Below are 14207 nucleotides of genomic sequence, written 5' to 3'. Positions count from 1 at the left end.
TCCCTGCTGGATGTGGCTGGGGGGGAGGGCTGTCCCTCTGTGATCTGGAGGCTCTACCTGGCTACACCCCTTCACCTCACAGTGACCCCCCCCCCCGAGCTGGAGTTCCCACCGCTACTGCGCTTAGAGTCCTGGGGCCCCAGGCCTTGCAGGGCCCCTGGTGATCCTGCTCGAGGGGTTTGCAGACGCTGTCACGGCAGAGCCTTGCTGCCTCTCCACGTTCAGAGCCCCATATGTGGTGCTGCGGCTTAGCTGCTCTATTGTGGGGTGACGGTGGTGCAGGTGGGGGTGTCTGGAGCCTTCACCCCTCTGCCTCTCCCTCTCCTCGAAGTCAGCACTAGAACACAGACCTTCTTCCTGCTTACCCGAGCTTTGTGCTAAGTGCCTCCGCCTCCTTTCAGCCAGCTCCCACCCTTCTGGCCCTCAAAAGGCCTAGAAAGTGCAGAAGAAGGCCGCCTGCCAGGCTTCCCCAGGCTTTCCCCTCAAGCTCCGACTGTGGGCTCCTGCAGACTCGGCACTTGCCTGCTTCCCCCATCTTGGGGCTCACGCCGCCAGGCCCCCTCCCTGTCTATACTTTCCAAACAATAAAACGAAGATTTGTTGAATATCAAGTGGAGCCTTCAGCTTCCTTAAGGAAGGGCAGGAGTGTTGTTCTGGGCAGCATGCTGTTCAGTTCCTAACAATTTCTTGTGCTCTGACCCAGTTTCCATCAACCAGCCCCAGAGGGGCAGGTTTACACAGCTGCTTTACCCCGTGGAGGTCTGGGAAGTGGCCCTTCACAAGCTCCGGGTCCCCTTGGACAAGTGACTGAGTGTCCGCGCTTGTATTTTGAGGCTTTACTTGGTGGGCTGGTGGAGGCTGGATGATAGACTCTGGTCCTCTCCACCCTCTCAGGCCCTGGGATGGGCCTCGCAAGGCTGGCGGGACAGGGACAAAGCTGCAGAACTCCTGTCACGATCAGAACCCCCGAGATTAGACAAAGAAGGAGACAGGGCAATTTGGCCAGCCAGCCTGCCTCCCATCTGGGGATCTGGAACCCTCCTGGGAGTAGCATGGAATGAGCTCATGCTCTGGGGGGTTTCCTCCAAAGCGGGAAGAACTCTTTGATCCACCATGGCTGGTTTCCCTGAGGCCATTTTTAGCCCTCAGTCCAGGCTTGTGATGTGCAGAACTCTGAGCTGTCGGGTTTCCTGTGACTAGTCCAACGCCTCTGGTGCGTGGATGTTGTGACTAGGCCAGGGAGCAGCCACATTTATGTCCACCCCCGACCTTGAGAGGGAAACGGGCACCTGGAGGACCTGTATACCACCCCTCGCATCTCTGCCTGAGCAGGAAGCGTGGGCGGCATGGCACACACAAACCTGCTTCCTGGAATTATAGGGCTGTTTTTCCCAGTGGAAGAGATCAAATTAAGAAATCATGCAAGGAAAAGACTACGTATACTTATGTTAAAACAAACAGGAAGTTGTTACGGCCTCTTTGGGCAGAGGGATGTCTATTTCATGAGAGTTCTGCTGGGCAGCTTTGTCGTGGAACATACATAAACTGAATACCCTTTTGAGTACCCGGCCCTGAGTGAGGTCCTGAGATGGGACACAGGCTGGATAAGATGTAGTGCCTGCTGTCAGCAAGTTCATAGTCTAATGTGGCAGACAAATAGGTAAACACTACATTACAGTCTAGTGTGACAATGTATAGATAAAGCAGGAAACAGAATTCTTGGGGGCTCAGAATCACGGTGATCAGAGTTAGGGAAATTGTAGTGGGCTTTTGACAGTTGCTTCTACCTGCCTTTCTGCTTTGCTGACAGGACTCTGTCTTAACTGGACATCCACCACTCCTGCCTAATGAATCTTTATATGATTCTCTGTACACAGTGGACTCTAGCTTCAGGAAGAAGTAAACCCTTTTGGGCTTAAGCCAACCAGCATGTTCCACCCCCTGCCATAACCATTTGTTGGTGGATGGACATGTGGTGCAGCCTAGTGACTCTCAGGATTCTACTTGGATTGCTGAGACAGAGCTGCTTGCTTGGTGCTCTCTCTGTCTGGATACAAGAGAGAAGTCTGTAGTTTGGGGGAGATTATGGAAGCCACCTTGAGACCACAAGGGAAGTTGACCTTAGGATAAAGATAACACCAGGAAGGGCAGAGAGGCTAAAGAAAGAAACTAGATCCTTGGTGACATTTTTGAGCCACTGGGTCAAACCATTCCTGAGATCCACTCTATTTCTGAACTTGCCACCTTATGTGAACAATGCATCCCCTTTTTGTTTAATCTACTTGAGATAGCTTTTATTGCTGTTACTTCCAACACAAAGTCCTAAATGATGGAGGTTCTTGCTCCCTGAAGGTTACACTTGAGATAGGTCTTGAAGCACATGCTCTAGAACACTCCATAGCATTATTTTCTGGAGCCCTCTAGTTTGAGCCCTCATCCAGCAAATGTGTGCTGAGTGGTGACTGTGCCAGGTCCTCAGCAGTATACTTGGACACTTCTATGCATGAGGTGTTGTCCCTCGAAGAAGCTCATGCCTCACAGGAGATCCAGGTGGCACATCTGCCGTGCTGCAGCATCAGGATGCATGGAGGGCGTTGTGCCCGCAGAGAGCAGGGCTGGCCCCTTTCTGGTGGTCAACAGGGTTGCAGGGAGCAAATGTTAGTTGTCACAATGACCTGGTCAGCTTTGACTCCCCTCCCTGTGAGAGTTCGCACTGGGGGAGTGATAGCTCTCCAAGGGAAGTCAGTGGGCCACCTGGCTCTGGCTGCTCAGTTAACACAGAGAGGGCTGCCGTGTTTGGAAGCCAGGAGGGGTTCCTGGGATCCACCCCACCCAACGTCCTCTCGCTCTCCCCAAGAGCAGGCGTGCGTGACTGGGGCCAGTGGAGCTAAATCTACTGCTGTCAGGAGCCCACAGTTGTGGTTGCTGGGAACTTGGCTTCATAAACCTGTTGGTCTGACCACTAAACCATTCTCCCGCGAGTGCTGAGGTGAAGAAGGCTGCCAAGGTTGTCAGAGGGAGAGTCAGGAGGTTGGCACATAGGCCAACACCACCCCAGCTGAGGGAGGAGTGGGTACTGAGAGTGGAGGGAAAGGAGGGCGCTTCCCCCACCCCCAGGGTCAGAAGGGGCAGTGCCACAGAGAGTGGGGAGGAGGAGTGCACAACCCACTCGGGACACCCGAGCGCTGGTTTCTTGGCCCAGCTCTGCCTCTGGCCCCAGGCAGGTCTCTTAGCAATCCCTCAGGGGCCCCTTACCCATCTGTCAAGTGGGATGAAGACCTTTAATTCATCAGAGGTTCTCTGAGGAGTGGGAGCCAAATGTGTGTGTGTGTGTGTGTGAGAGAGAGAGAGACAGAGAGGGAGAGAGAGAGAGAGAGAGAGAGAGGGAGGGAATGAGAGCCAGAGATGGAAACAAAGAGACAGAGGAAGATCGAGAGCTAGAGAGACAAACAGAAGCAGAGTCAGGGGAGCAGTAAGGGGCCGTGGGGAGAGACAGGGAGAGAACAGAAGTGCAAGGAGCACAGCCGTGTCTCTGTGTGTGTGTGTGTGTGTATGTGCACGTGTGTGTGCGTGCGCGCGCGCGCTCAGAGGGCTTTTCATCCCCCTCACGGCATGCTTACTTCAGGAGAGGGGGCTCTGGGCCCCTGACCCCGAAGTGGGGGTGCACCCTCCTTCCATCCCTGGCCTGGTCACTCAGGACAGCTAGCCTTGTTCCTGGGCCAGTTGGCTCCCCTGAAAGTGCGGCAGTGAGTGGGTCCCCCTGCATCCGGGCTCTGGGCTGGACTCATCTGCGAGTTTGCCCTCAGAGCCTCCCTCGGGGCCTGTGGGGCTGAGCTGTGGGGCTCAGGTGGCCAGGACGGCCAGGACAAGCTGCTTCTTAAGGATTCCAGTGTCCCACTGGCTGTGTTTCTCAGCCATCTTCCCGGGGATGGCCCCCTGCTGACCCTTGCTTCTGGGCCCCCAGACTCAGGTACCTTGAGGAAGAATAGCAAGCCAGCCGGATTCGAGGAGGCACAGGGCCAGTGTATGACTTTGGAGTGTTTGCTTTTTTTAAACTTAGAAAATATACAATTTTAATTTTCATCACGATCACGATTGTGTTCTTAGAACTTCCAGGCGGCCCCTGACTTGGCCAGTCCTCATTTAGGCTGCCTCTCCAGAGGGAAAACTGCAAAATACAATAACCGAGAAAACAATGGGCTGGGGTTATATTTAACGGGGGCCAGGCTCAGGGGCCGCGTGCCACAGCACCTCGCTGGCTCCTGTCCCTCCCCGCCGAGTGCTCCCCTTCCTGTCCCCCTGTCTGGGCTCCTTGCTCTCCCGGCCGCCCCCACCTCGCTGTCTCCAGTTGTCTGCACCCTGAAGCCATTACTGATGGAAAGTCAGACAAGTCTCTCTGTGGACGGGAACAAATCCCTTCCTCCCCGCCGCTCTCAGCAGATCGTCCGAGCGTCCCTGGGTCCCTTGACGGAGGTCACACTCCTGAGTCAGAGATATCTCTGAGTGGAACCGGCGCCTCTAGGGGTGGAGTTGTCTGAGAGAAAATCATTCCCGCCTTTATCTGCTACCTTCAGACCTCAGAAACACTTCATCCCTGATGCTCCCAGCCCACAGAGGACCTTCACTGCCTTTGTCCTGCTCAACCTCGGAATCAGCATTTAAGGCAGGCCCACTTTACTGATGAAAAAGCTGAGGTGTGCAGAAATTAAGAGGGTTAATCACAGAATTCTCATGATGCCAGGAGATTCTGCATCACAGGCAGTGGGCTGCTGAGGCCTCTTCTGGTTGTGAGGTCTGACGAGCATGATGTCCAGATGCTGGGGGGAGCCTTCAGTTGTGGGCATCTTAAGAGCAAGTGGTGCCTGTAGGAGGCCTGTGGAGCAGGGCATTCAGACAAGGGCCAGGGCGCCTGGGACAGGAGACAGGAGGCCTCAGGTGGGCAGCTCCATCACTTCCTCAGAGAAGCCTTCCCAGATGCCCAGTGAGGTCAGACCCCCTTCTTCCCAGTTCCCTTAGCACCCCAACCTTTCCTTCATTCAACTTTATACTTATTCCTGTGGTTATTGTTTTTCACTCTGTCCCTTCCAAGAGACTCTCAGCTCCTTGCAGACAGGGTGCGTCCTCGTAGGCACACCGTGAGTAATTCTATGGCTTTCCCTCGTGGATGACAATGGGCTGCTTGAAATCCAGACACCCTGTGAATGGTGTGGGAGTTCATCGCTCAATCAGGCCAGCTTTTCCCACCTTCAGGCTGTGGGGGGTGTGGACATGAGACACGGAATTCATTCCATTCATGGACAAGGCTGGCTGTCCCAGGTGCTCCCATTGTGCTACGTGCCCCATAGTGGGGAACCAGGCCAGCAAGAAAAAAAGCTACACTGATACTCAAAGGCTGGTAGAGGAAAAGAAGAAGAGTGAGGTCTGTGGCTCCAGTCGTGTCCCAGGAGAGGTCACTGAAGGAGAGAATGGGAAGAGGGGTGTACTCGAGAGCATGCAGAGACCCTGGACTGCCCAGCTTTAGGGTCGACTTCTAGCTTGTGGGGCCCTTTAGCTCTGAGACTGACATAGCTCAGTCCCTTCTCAGAAGGAGTCTTAGAGAATAGGCCAAAAAAAGTGCAAACAAGTGAGAACCAGGAGAACCCCCAAGCCTTAAATTCACATGGGCTGAAAAACAAATGTTAAAAATGGCTCAGCTGAACGTGCCCTGGGCTTACTCCAACCACAAATACTAGACTAATAGTCCAAAGCACTCAACAAGCTCAAAATCTCGGCCAGCTCTGCCCTCCCTGGTTACTTGTAACTCCAAGGAGCCAGCAGCAGCCATCAGTTTTGACTAATAGCATCTGGGCCACAAGAAACTGTGTTCAGCTCAGTTGATGCAGACCTCCTGGAGCTCCTGTCCCTTGCCTGGCTCCTCACAGCTTCCCCAGCCTGGATCTAATACAAATGCCTTGTATTTATAGTGCACTTAGCTCAAGGGGTTTTACAGACATAATCTAATTGAGGGGAGCAGAAGGGTGGGGTTGCAGGGAGCAGGGACCATCTTTTTAACTGGGAAGGATGTTGGGCAGGGGAGTTAGAGACACTAGAAAGCCCATGCCAGGTGGCCTGCTGAGAACTGTGCAACCACAGCATCTGCTGACACATCCTTGCTGGGTGCCTCCTGGGGGCCCAGCCTGTCCTAGAGCTTGGAGGAGTTCAGAGGCATGGGGCATGACCTCTGCTTTTAAGTTGCCCTTGACCTGGTACAGAAGATCTGGTACAGAAGGCCCACCCATGGATCACAGGGTAGACAGGGATTGGCTAGAAATTTGAATGTGGGGTCCTACCTGTACTCTCCAGCAGTCCTGTGCAGACCTTGACTGACCTTCCTCAGTGCTGCCTGCTCCCCTCTGGCTTGAGCTAAAGGGAAGCCACTTGACTCCTATCTACTTTTCTAGCCTATTTAAATGGGGGTGTTCCTGTCTCTTACCGTCAGCCATTGTTTTTAGGCCCCTGGCAGGAGGTGGGTGTCCTCACGTGTATAGTCACATTGCTCCCTGGTGTAGGTAGGTAGGGGCTGCCACTTGCTTAAGGCCAGCTGCGAGGCAAGAGAGCTGGATTCATAGCTAGCCTGAGCTCTTTTCATAACATCATAAAAGGAAGCTGAGCGTCACACAGGATTGACAGAGGTGGGCTCTAGGAGGAGTTCTTACACCTTTAAAGGTATGTGGGCTCGAGAGCATGTTCTGGGCAGAAAGAGGAGCCTGTGCAAAGACTCTGAGCCAGGCCAGAGCTGTTCCTGTTGAAGAGACAGAAGGGAGGCAAGGGTGGCAGAGGCAGGGAGCACTGGGGACAGGAGGATAACAGGGGGCCTGAGGAGGGACAGCCCTGGGGAGAATGGGGCAGGCTGTGTAAGCTGGGTTGTATCCTGATCCACTCTTGTGTTCTGGGCTGGCATGGGGACCTGGGTCCTTACTACCTGCTTCCCAATCATTCTGTGAACCTGTTTTGGCTGTGCTGTCGTCCCTGCCACCATGCTTAGCACAACTCCCCGCACAGATGGCATGACTGTAATTGGGTGTTGAATGACCAGACCTCTGAGAATACCATGACATGGAACTTTGGAAGCTTGACCAGGCACTTGATGAATGAGAGGATGTTAATTTTAACCAAAGGATCACTAAATGCAGCAAAAACCTAACACTTCCTGCTGGTCTATGTCACTTGTTTTAAATGCCCAAGAACCAGAATAATAAAACTAGCTACTATTTACTTACCATTTTCTATCCACTAAGCACTATGCTAGAAACTTTACAAACTACTATTTTAATTTAATTCTCGCAACTATCTTATGAGGTAGGCTCAGAAAGGGTAGGCAACTTTCCTAAGGTCACACAGCTAGAAAATTATGGCCATACTTTAAGGTGGTTTTCCCAAGGAGAGAACCCTTTCAAGAGCTCCTGCTGCAGAGAAGACATATTTGTTGACTCAGAAATTGAATTTAATTGGGTATTGAAGGGGAGAGGAGGGGGCTGTACTTATTGAGGGAGCAACCAGTAACCAGGAGCTCCCCAGGCTGGGGAGATAGTGTGAGTGCAAACGGGGGGAGGCCACTAGTGGATGTGGGGAAGGCAGAGAGGAGAGCAGCTCACCAGTGGGGAGGCTCTGCTTTGGGGAGGGACATGCGGTGAAATTGGTCATGAGGGGTGGCAGTGCTGCTGAGTTTGGAGATGGGGGACAATGGGGAGCCACTGCAGGTTCTGGGTGAGGGAAGATGAAATTGGTGTTGGATGTTGGCTCTAAAGGCTGTGGGGATAAGAGGAGAGGAGAGGGACTAGAGGAAGAGACACCAAGAGAAGATTAAGGCAGAGAAGAAAAAATAAACTAGACAGAGAAAAAGAGAAAGAAGGGAATGAGGCCCAAGGAGAGGGGGACGCACCGATAAGTGGTAATTGCTACCATTTGTACACCGTATTTCACCAAGCCATTGCACGCACATCGTTTCACTGGGTTTCATCCTCCGAACAGGCCTGTGAAGCAATAATGATAACTCCTGGTTACTGAGCCCTGCTCTATGCCAGGCACTTTATGTACGTTTCCTGTAGCCCTGTCAACAGCCACAGAGGGTGAGTGCTGTTATCCTTTCCCCTCTGCAGATGATGTATCTGTGGTTTGTTAGGTTAAGGAACTCACCCAAGATCACAGCTCAAAGCTGGGGTTTAGGTCCAGGCCTGTCTGGCTCTACCGCCTGGGTCTACCCTGCTATTCCAGACTTTATTCCATTTATAGATAAGGAAGCTGAGGCTGAGAGAGGGGCCAAGCTGTTACAGGCCCGATGAGCATCTTGGCTGCAGCTATTCCATCTGGCTCCAGACCTGCCTCACTTGGCCTTAGGGGTTTGGGTACCAAGTGGTCCCTCCCCTGACCAAGGCCCCTGGGTCTATTCCTGTTGGTTCCTGTGATTCCTTACATGGGTGTGCCCCCCCGCTAAACACTCCTGGAGGCAGCTCTTCCAGATGCCTGAAGTCTGGTCTAGAGGCCTATAATAAAGGCCTGGGGAGTGGAGGCAGGTCCTCCAAGAGCCGACAAAGTCCAGATCACTTCTCGCCTTGCCAAATCAGCGTCAGAGCTTGGCACTGCAAGGGATGGGGGCTCTTTAGTGCATTTCAGGCCCAAATGGGAAGAAAGCTCTAGGGACAGAAGGATGTGAGAGGGGCCAAGGCACGGGGCAGGTGTGTGGCCAGACTGGCCAAAGGCTGGTCAAGGGGGAAGGAATGGGTCCAAAGACCCCATGGAAGTGGCAGCCCTGGCCTCATTAGAGGCTGGGCCCAGGACCGAGTGGTGCCCTGCACCTGGATGGACACTCCCAGATGTCAGCCCCACGCAGCTATTAGGTTCTTGTGAACCACTTGGCCAGCTGTCCCAAGTGCCTCTCTTGGCTGGAGGGTTGGGATTCTGGAGCTTTCTGGGTTCTGCAGAAGGTGGAGGCCTGCAGGCTCCAAAACCACGTGTCTTCTCAGCAGATGACTGGTGGGAAGTCTTTGAAAAGTGGACCCCAGGCTAGGGGAGGGTAGATCAACAAACCTCTCCCTGCTTGGCCATTTGGATGGGCCCAGAAATATTTGTTGACTGACTAACAGAAAAGAAGGCCAGTCTGAAACAGAGAATGTCATAAAGAAAGAAAATACACTAAATGACATATTCCAACAAGACACTGGGAGTCTGAAGGACATGTGTAAGAAGTAGAGACTGGCTCCCATTAGCATCTCAAAAATATCATTGGAAGGTAATTGAGCCTTTTTTACTGAGTCAGAATGTTTAAAATCTACTTGTTCTCCATGGTATCTCCAGGTACCTTCCCTTTGAGGATCTCATTTGTAAGGATCTGGACTCTCAGGAGAAAGCATTTGCTTATCAGAGGCAAGCTTTAGTCCTGCTCTCACTAAAAGAGCTCCAGCTCCCAGTCTGTAGTTTTTTAGTTTATATAAGGATCTGCAGGGCTCTACAGGACAAACGTCCTTTGTGCCAAGACTCCAGTCCTGCTTGAGGCTGTCCTAGGGCCTCAGGTGGGCTGGGCCGGTGGGTGGTGCTTGACCCTTCTGACTGCTGTCCAGCCAGAGTGCACTCTGGGGGTGAGGATAGACAGATTGGGGGCCCCCAGTGGCAGGGCTAGCCACCCAGCTTATCCTGAATAGACAGAACTTTCTGTGTCAAGCGGGGCTGGATTCTAACCCCCACTTCTGCAGTGCGGCTCCTTATACCACTCCCCAACCTAAAGGGAGGCCTCTCCAGCACCTGACCAGCCCAGGGACTAATGTCCTGGTGGCCCTGTGCACGCAGTGGGAAGATGGGCAGACCTAGAACCCCTAGCTGTGGGTTCTAATCCCACCCCAGACTCTGTGGATGGACAAGGATGGTGAGGGGATAGCCTCCTGAGCCAGGTCCTCCAGGAGATGGGAAAGCAGCATGCCTTACTTTTCTGCCAAGGGAAGCCATTGCCCCACAAGGATGAGTCCTCAGTGTTACCTGGTGTGCACAGGAGAGGGATGGAGGAGGGCTGGGCCTCATTCCCAGAGTCCATGGAGCTTTCTGGAAGAGAAGTAGCTCATGCTGTTGTGAGGGACAAAAGGCCCCTGCTGGTGCTTTGGTCAAGCTGGGGGTTCAGGGGTATCAAGGGTCCCCCCTCTACAGGTTCTTCATCAGTAGCCTGTGGAACAGAAAAAATTTTTTAATAGGTCCATGCGACAAATTTTTTGGTTTGTTTTATTTCCATTTTGAGTGGCACTTGGCGCTTAAATTAGAGAATCTTTTACAAACAAATCTAGATTTCTAGTGTCCCTTGAAAACCCAGAAGACCTGGCAACCGTAGGCTTGGCTGTTGCAGATGTCATTGGGGAGCTCCTCTGGCCGGCAGAGCTCCCTCTCAGCCCACTTCCCTCACCTTGGTAACCTGCCAGCCCTGTAGCCTGTGAGGAACTGATCCGGGACTGATGCTCCGCGGGGAGGACTGGGCGCAGCCGTATCAGGGTGCTGGGGAGGGCTGTCCTGGGCGTGCTGGGGACAGGGGTGAGAGATGACTCCTGTGTCAGGGAGGCGGGTGGGTTAGCAGCGGGCCAGGGACCTCAGCTCTGAAGGGCCTAGGCCATCCCCCCTCCCAGTTTGGCAGCAGTGTGGGTTGGCAGAGCCAAAGTCTTTTCTGGGAGAGTTTGTTGGAAACGGGAAAGAGGATTACAGGAGGGGTAAGGTTTCCATTCCTCTGTATCTTCGTCTCCCCAGGCCTGGGAGGGCTTTCCCAAAGTACCAGCTCCTAAACTCTGACAAGAGACTGGAGCCCGAGGAGGAGGAGGAGGAGGCAGGGTCTTCTTGCACCCATGACCAGAGACAGCTCCAGGCTCCAGGCTCTTCGAGCACCCACCTAGGCCCCAGAGTGGCCAGGAAGCCCTGGGGGCACAGGAGAGGCCCCCTGGGATGTCTGAGAGGGGTTGGTGGTAGTGGCACCTCCACCTCCCCGACCCCCAGGCCCCAGTGTTGCCAGGTCTCCCTCGGCAGAGCCTTCCCACCTGTAGTCACGGGCAGGTTGTGGGGAACTGAGCCGCAGGTCAGTCTGCAAAGGGCCTAGGGCCCCTGGCAAGTGGGGGTGGGAGGGTTCTCCCTTCTGGCGGAAGGGGACTCTCTCTGACCTGGGGACCAACAGTCCCATTTCCAGGGGCCTGTCCTTGCTGGAAGGCCATGGAAAGCAAAGGTTCCAAAAAGAGCATGTCCTGGTGGAAGGCGTGGGATTCGGGGAGATCACCTTCCCTAAGTTACCCAGGGCCACAGAGGGGGCAACTCTGTGGTCTTAATCATAGGGAGGGATGGCCCTGTGAGGCTCCATCTTTGGGTGCTGCTGGGTGGCAGACACAGCTCCACCAGGGAGCAGGATGATTTCAGCACAGTTATCCTGCCTGGGGCCTGAGCAAGTAAGTTAACCTCTGTCAACAGAATAGCTTTCTCACTACGTTGTTGCGAGGCTCAAAGGAGATTACAAATAATGATAGCCAACATTTGTTTTATTGATTACTGGCTGTGAACCAGGCAGGAAGTCCCAGTCAGATCAAACATGTCCTTACGAAAAATGGTGTGTTAGTGCCTGTGGGCTGGGCTCTGAACCTGGTGCAGCCCTGGGGCCTCCTCAGGCTCCACAGGACTCAGCAGGAGCTGGGGAGACCCAGACATTCTGTGGATTCTGCTCCTACCTGCGTACACCTGAGAGGAGGCAGGAGCAGACGGCAGGCAAGAGGTCTATCCTCGGGGTTAGAGGACAGGCAAAGCACCAGGATTCAAATGACCTTGGGTCCCTTACTCTTCCTAAGCCTTGATTTCCTCATCTATAAAGTAGGCACGATGGCAGTATTTACATCACAGCATTGCTGCAGTGTAATGAGATCCCATAACACTTCGAAAAACCAACTGGTGTTCTTTCCTCTCTGTATCTCCTCGGTTCTCCCACTCTTCTCCCATTCCTGCTGCCCCGCTCTTCTGTGCTTGGGAAAGGATGTGACAGAAGAAGGCAAAGGGAAATAGAAAGAGTGTCTTCCGGACTTTTGTGTGCGAAGCCTTGGTTGGGGGGGGAACTGAAAAGATTTGGGGAAAAAAACATCCTGAGTGAGTAAGAGCAACCCCACCCCAATGACTAGCAAAGCACCCCCTAATGGGCAGGCGGAGGGGGATGGCTGGTGGGCTCGGGGAGGGGGAGGAGGAGCACAGCGTGTGGCTGTGTCCTGGAGAAGGGCCACTGCTCCATCTGACGTATGGGAGCAGAGGGGACCTAGGCTCCCCTCCTGGGGAGAGCCCTGTGGAGGCAGTGAGGCCCAGAGAAAAGGAAAGGGCTGTGCAGTGTGACAAGGTCATGGCCTTAAATAGCCCCATTGTGAGTTCTCCTGCCTCGTCAGGATGTGGAAGCAGCAGATGGGCCCCAGGTGCATCTGTGGCCAAGAAGGAGAGAGACACCCCTCACTCACTGCCATCCCCCTCCAGATTGAAAAGTCAGGCAGACAGGATCACAGGGCACCTCTGTGGCGACCAAGTGGACTCATGACATCGCAATCTCACTTGGTGCCTCGTCTCTAATGACAGCCCCATTCCCACCCATGAGAACTAGGGCGGCCTCCTGGGGAAAATGGCATGAAACTCGAGCTGTCTGAGATTAAGATTTGGCCACCACTGACGTGGGGATTAGAAATGAAAATAAGGCTGAGTCATAGAAAATAAAGTCCTGTTTCTTACCCACTTGAATTATGGACTGTGTGAGATTGACATCTGTTACAAATTTATGCAAAGGAATTAGCACTGTGCCTGGCACCTAGCAGGTCCTGGCTGTCATGCCCAATATGGATACACTGTGCCCAATGTGTCAGGCCCAGAGCCAGGCAGGATGCCGAGTCCAGCCCTGGCTGTCAGACTCTTAGGCACCTTCCTTGCTGAGGACATGCAGCTGGGCGGCTATGACTCTTGGGAGTGCTTCTGAGTGCCCACTCAGGCCCCTGTGCTCCCCGGTCTCCCTGAAATCTGAATGTGACATCACTCCCCCCACATGCCATGAGCATTTCTCCCACTTTCCCCAAGATCTTGGGGTTCTCTGCTGAGCCCCTGCAGCCCTTGGCCTGATGGCTGGCACAGCCTAGACTCGGCGAACGTAGAGCATTCCCTGGAAAGATGGGCCTCTGTGTGTCTTGCCCAACCCTGGATGACACGGAAATCTCTGAGGATGCCCCGGATAGCTCACCAGAGCCATGGGGAGGACCAAGCCCAAATCAGTGCCATATCTGCCTCTGGAAGGGGGCCCACACTTATACTGCACTTAGTCTGGAGTCCAGGGAGGCAACACCATGGCCAGGAGGAGTCCCATTGTCTGGGCAGGGGAAGCTTGATCAGGGTCAACAGAGGAATCTCACAGATCAGGACCCTGACCAAAGCCTTTCAAAGACAGCTGGGGGTTGAATGTAGAGTTTTCCATACACCCATGGACCTGAGGGTCCTCACCTGAGGGCCTAGGCTTTATTCTCTTTCATGGAGCTGATTTATCTGAAACATCATTGTATTAGTCAGGATTCTCCAGGGAAACAACCTATAGGCTCTCTCTCTCTTTCTCTCTCTCCCTCTCTCTCTCTCTCTCCCTCTCTCTAAAGATTTTATTTTAAGGAATTTATTTTAGCTCTTCTGGAGTTTGGCAAGTCCAAATTCTGCAAAGTGGGCCAGCAGACTGGAGACCTAGGGAAGAGGTAATGCTATAGTTCAAGTCAAAGTCTGTCAGGCTGGAGACCAGGGAAGAGCCAATGTTGTAGTTCAAATCCAAAGACTATCTGTTGTAAAATTCTTTCTTTCTCAGGGGAGGTCAGTCTTTTGTTCTATTTACACTTTCAACTGATTGGATGAGGCCCACGCACATTATGGAGGGCAATCTGAGTGGACAGCAAAAACCAAATGTGCACCACAAGACCCAAGACATCATCAATTTGGTTTAAAGTCTTATCCATTAAGTTCTTTCCTCAGCAAAGTCTGGAAAACCAATGTACATGTAGATGAATAGGGTGCTCTGGCTGGAGCAGTGATAAGTGGGAGATGCTAAAGCCAGTCCCCTTTGACGTCCCCTTTTTATCCCCCCGAGGCCCTTCTGGGATGACCCAAGGCTTCCTCAGAGTACAGTTTGGAAACCTCTGCTCTCCTCCAATCCTTTCATCATAGGG

At 53.2% G+C, this 14207-nt stretch overlaps 1 protein-coding gene and 1 long non-coding RNA gene across 19 annotated transcripts in view; one reads left to right on the top strand and one right to left on the bottom strand.

Moving 5' to 3' along the window:
- FAM241B (family with sequence similarity 241 member B) overlaps nucleotides 1-14207 on the top strand; it is a 167242-nt gene that overhangs the window by 32793 nt on the left and 120242 nt on the right. For 3 of the 17 annotated variants that reach the window (XR_012077382.1, XM_072971394.1, XM_072971386.1), the window contains one exon: nucleotides 402-557. The exons of the other annotated variants lie outside the window; for them this stretch is intronic. Coding sequence is in view for 1 of the 3 variants with exons in the window: in XM_072971394.1 (XP_072827495.1) it covers nucleotides 402-436 (35 nt within the window). In the remaining 2 variants the exon portion in view is untranslated. Of the gene's footprint in view, nucleotides 1-401; nucleotides 558-14207 lie in introns of those variants that run through there. 17 annotated transcript variants of the gene reach the window in all.
- Nucleotides 2280-6567, bottom strand: LOC140699796 (uncharacterized). Of its 2 annotated transcripts, none has more exons than XR_012078035.1 (4): nucleotides 6473-6567; nucleotides 4335-5453; nucleotides 3975-4168; nucleotides 2280-2626 (listed from the first exon to the last, which is right to left on the bottom strand). It is a non-coding gene; the product is annotated as an uncharacterized lncRNA (long non-coding RNA). The 2 variants fall into 2 exon arrangements; XR_012078036.1 differs by having other exon boundaries at nucleotides 4723-5453.

This window comes from Vicugna pacos, chromosome 11 (assembly GCF_048564905.1).
Source record: "Vicugna pacos chromosome 11, VicPac4, whole genome shotgun sequence".
Classification (NCBI taxonomy): Eukaryota; Metazoa; Chordata; class Mammalia; order Artiodactyla; family Camelidae; genus Vicugna; species Vicugna pacos.
This window is presented reverse-complemented; position numbering and strand designations above follow the sequence as displayed.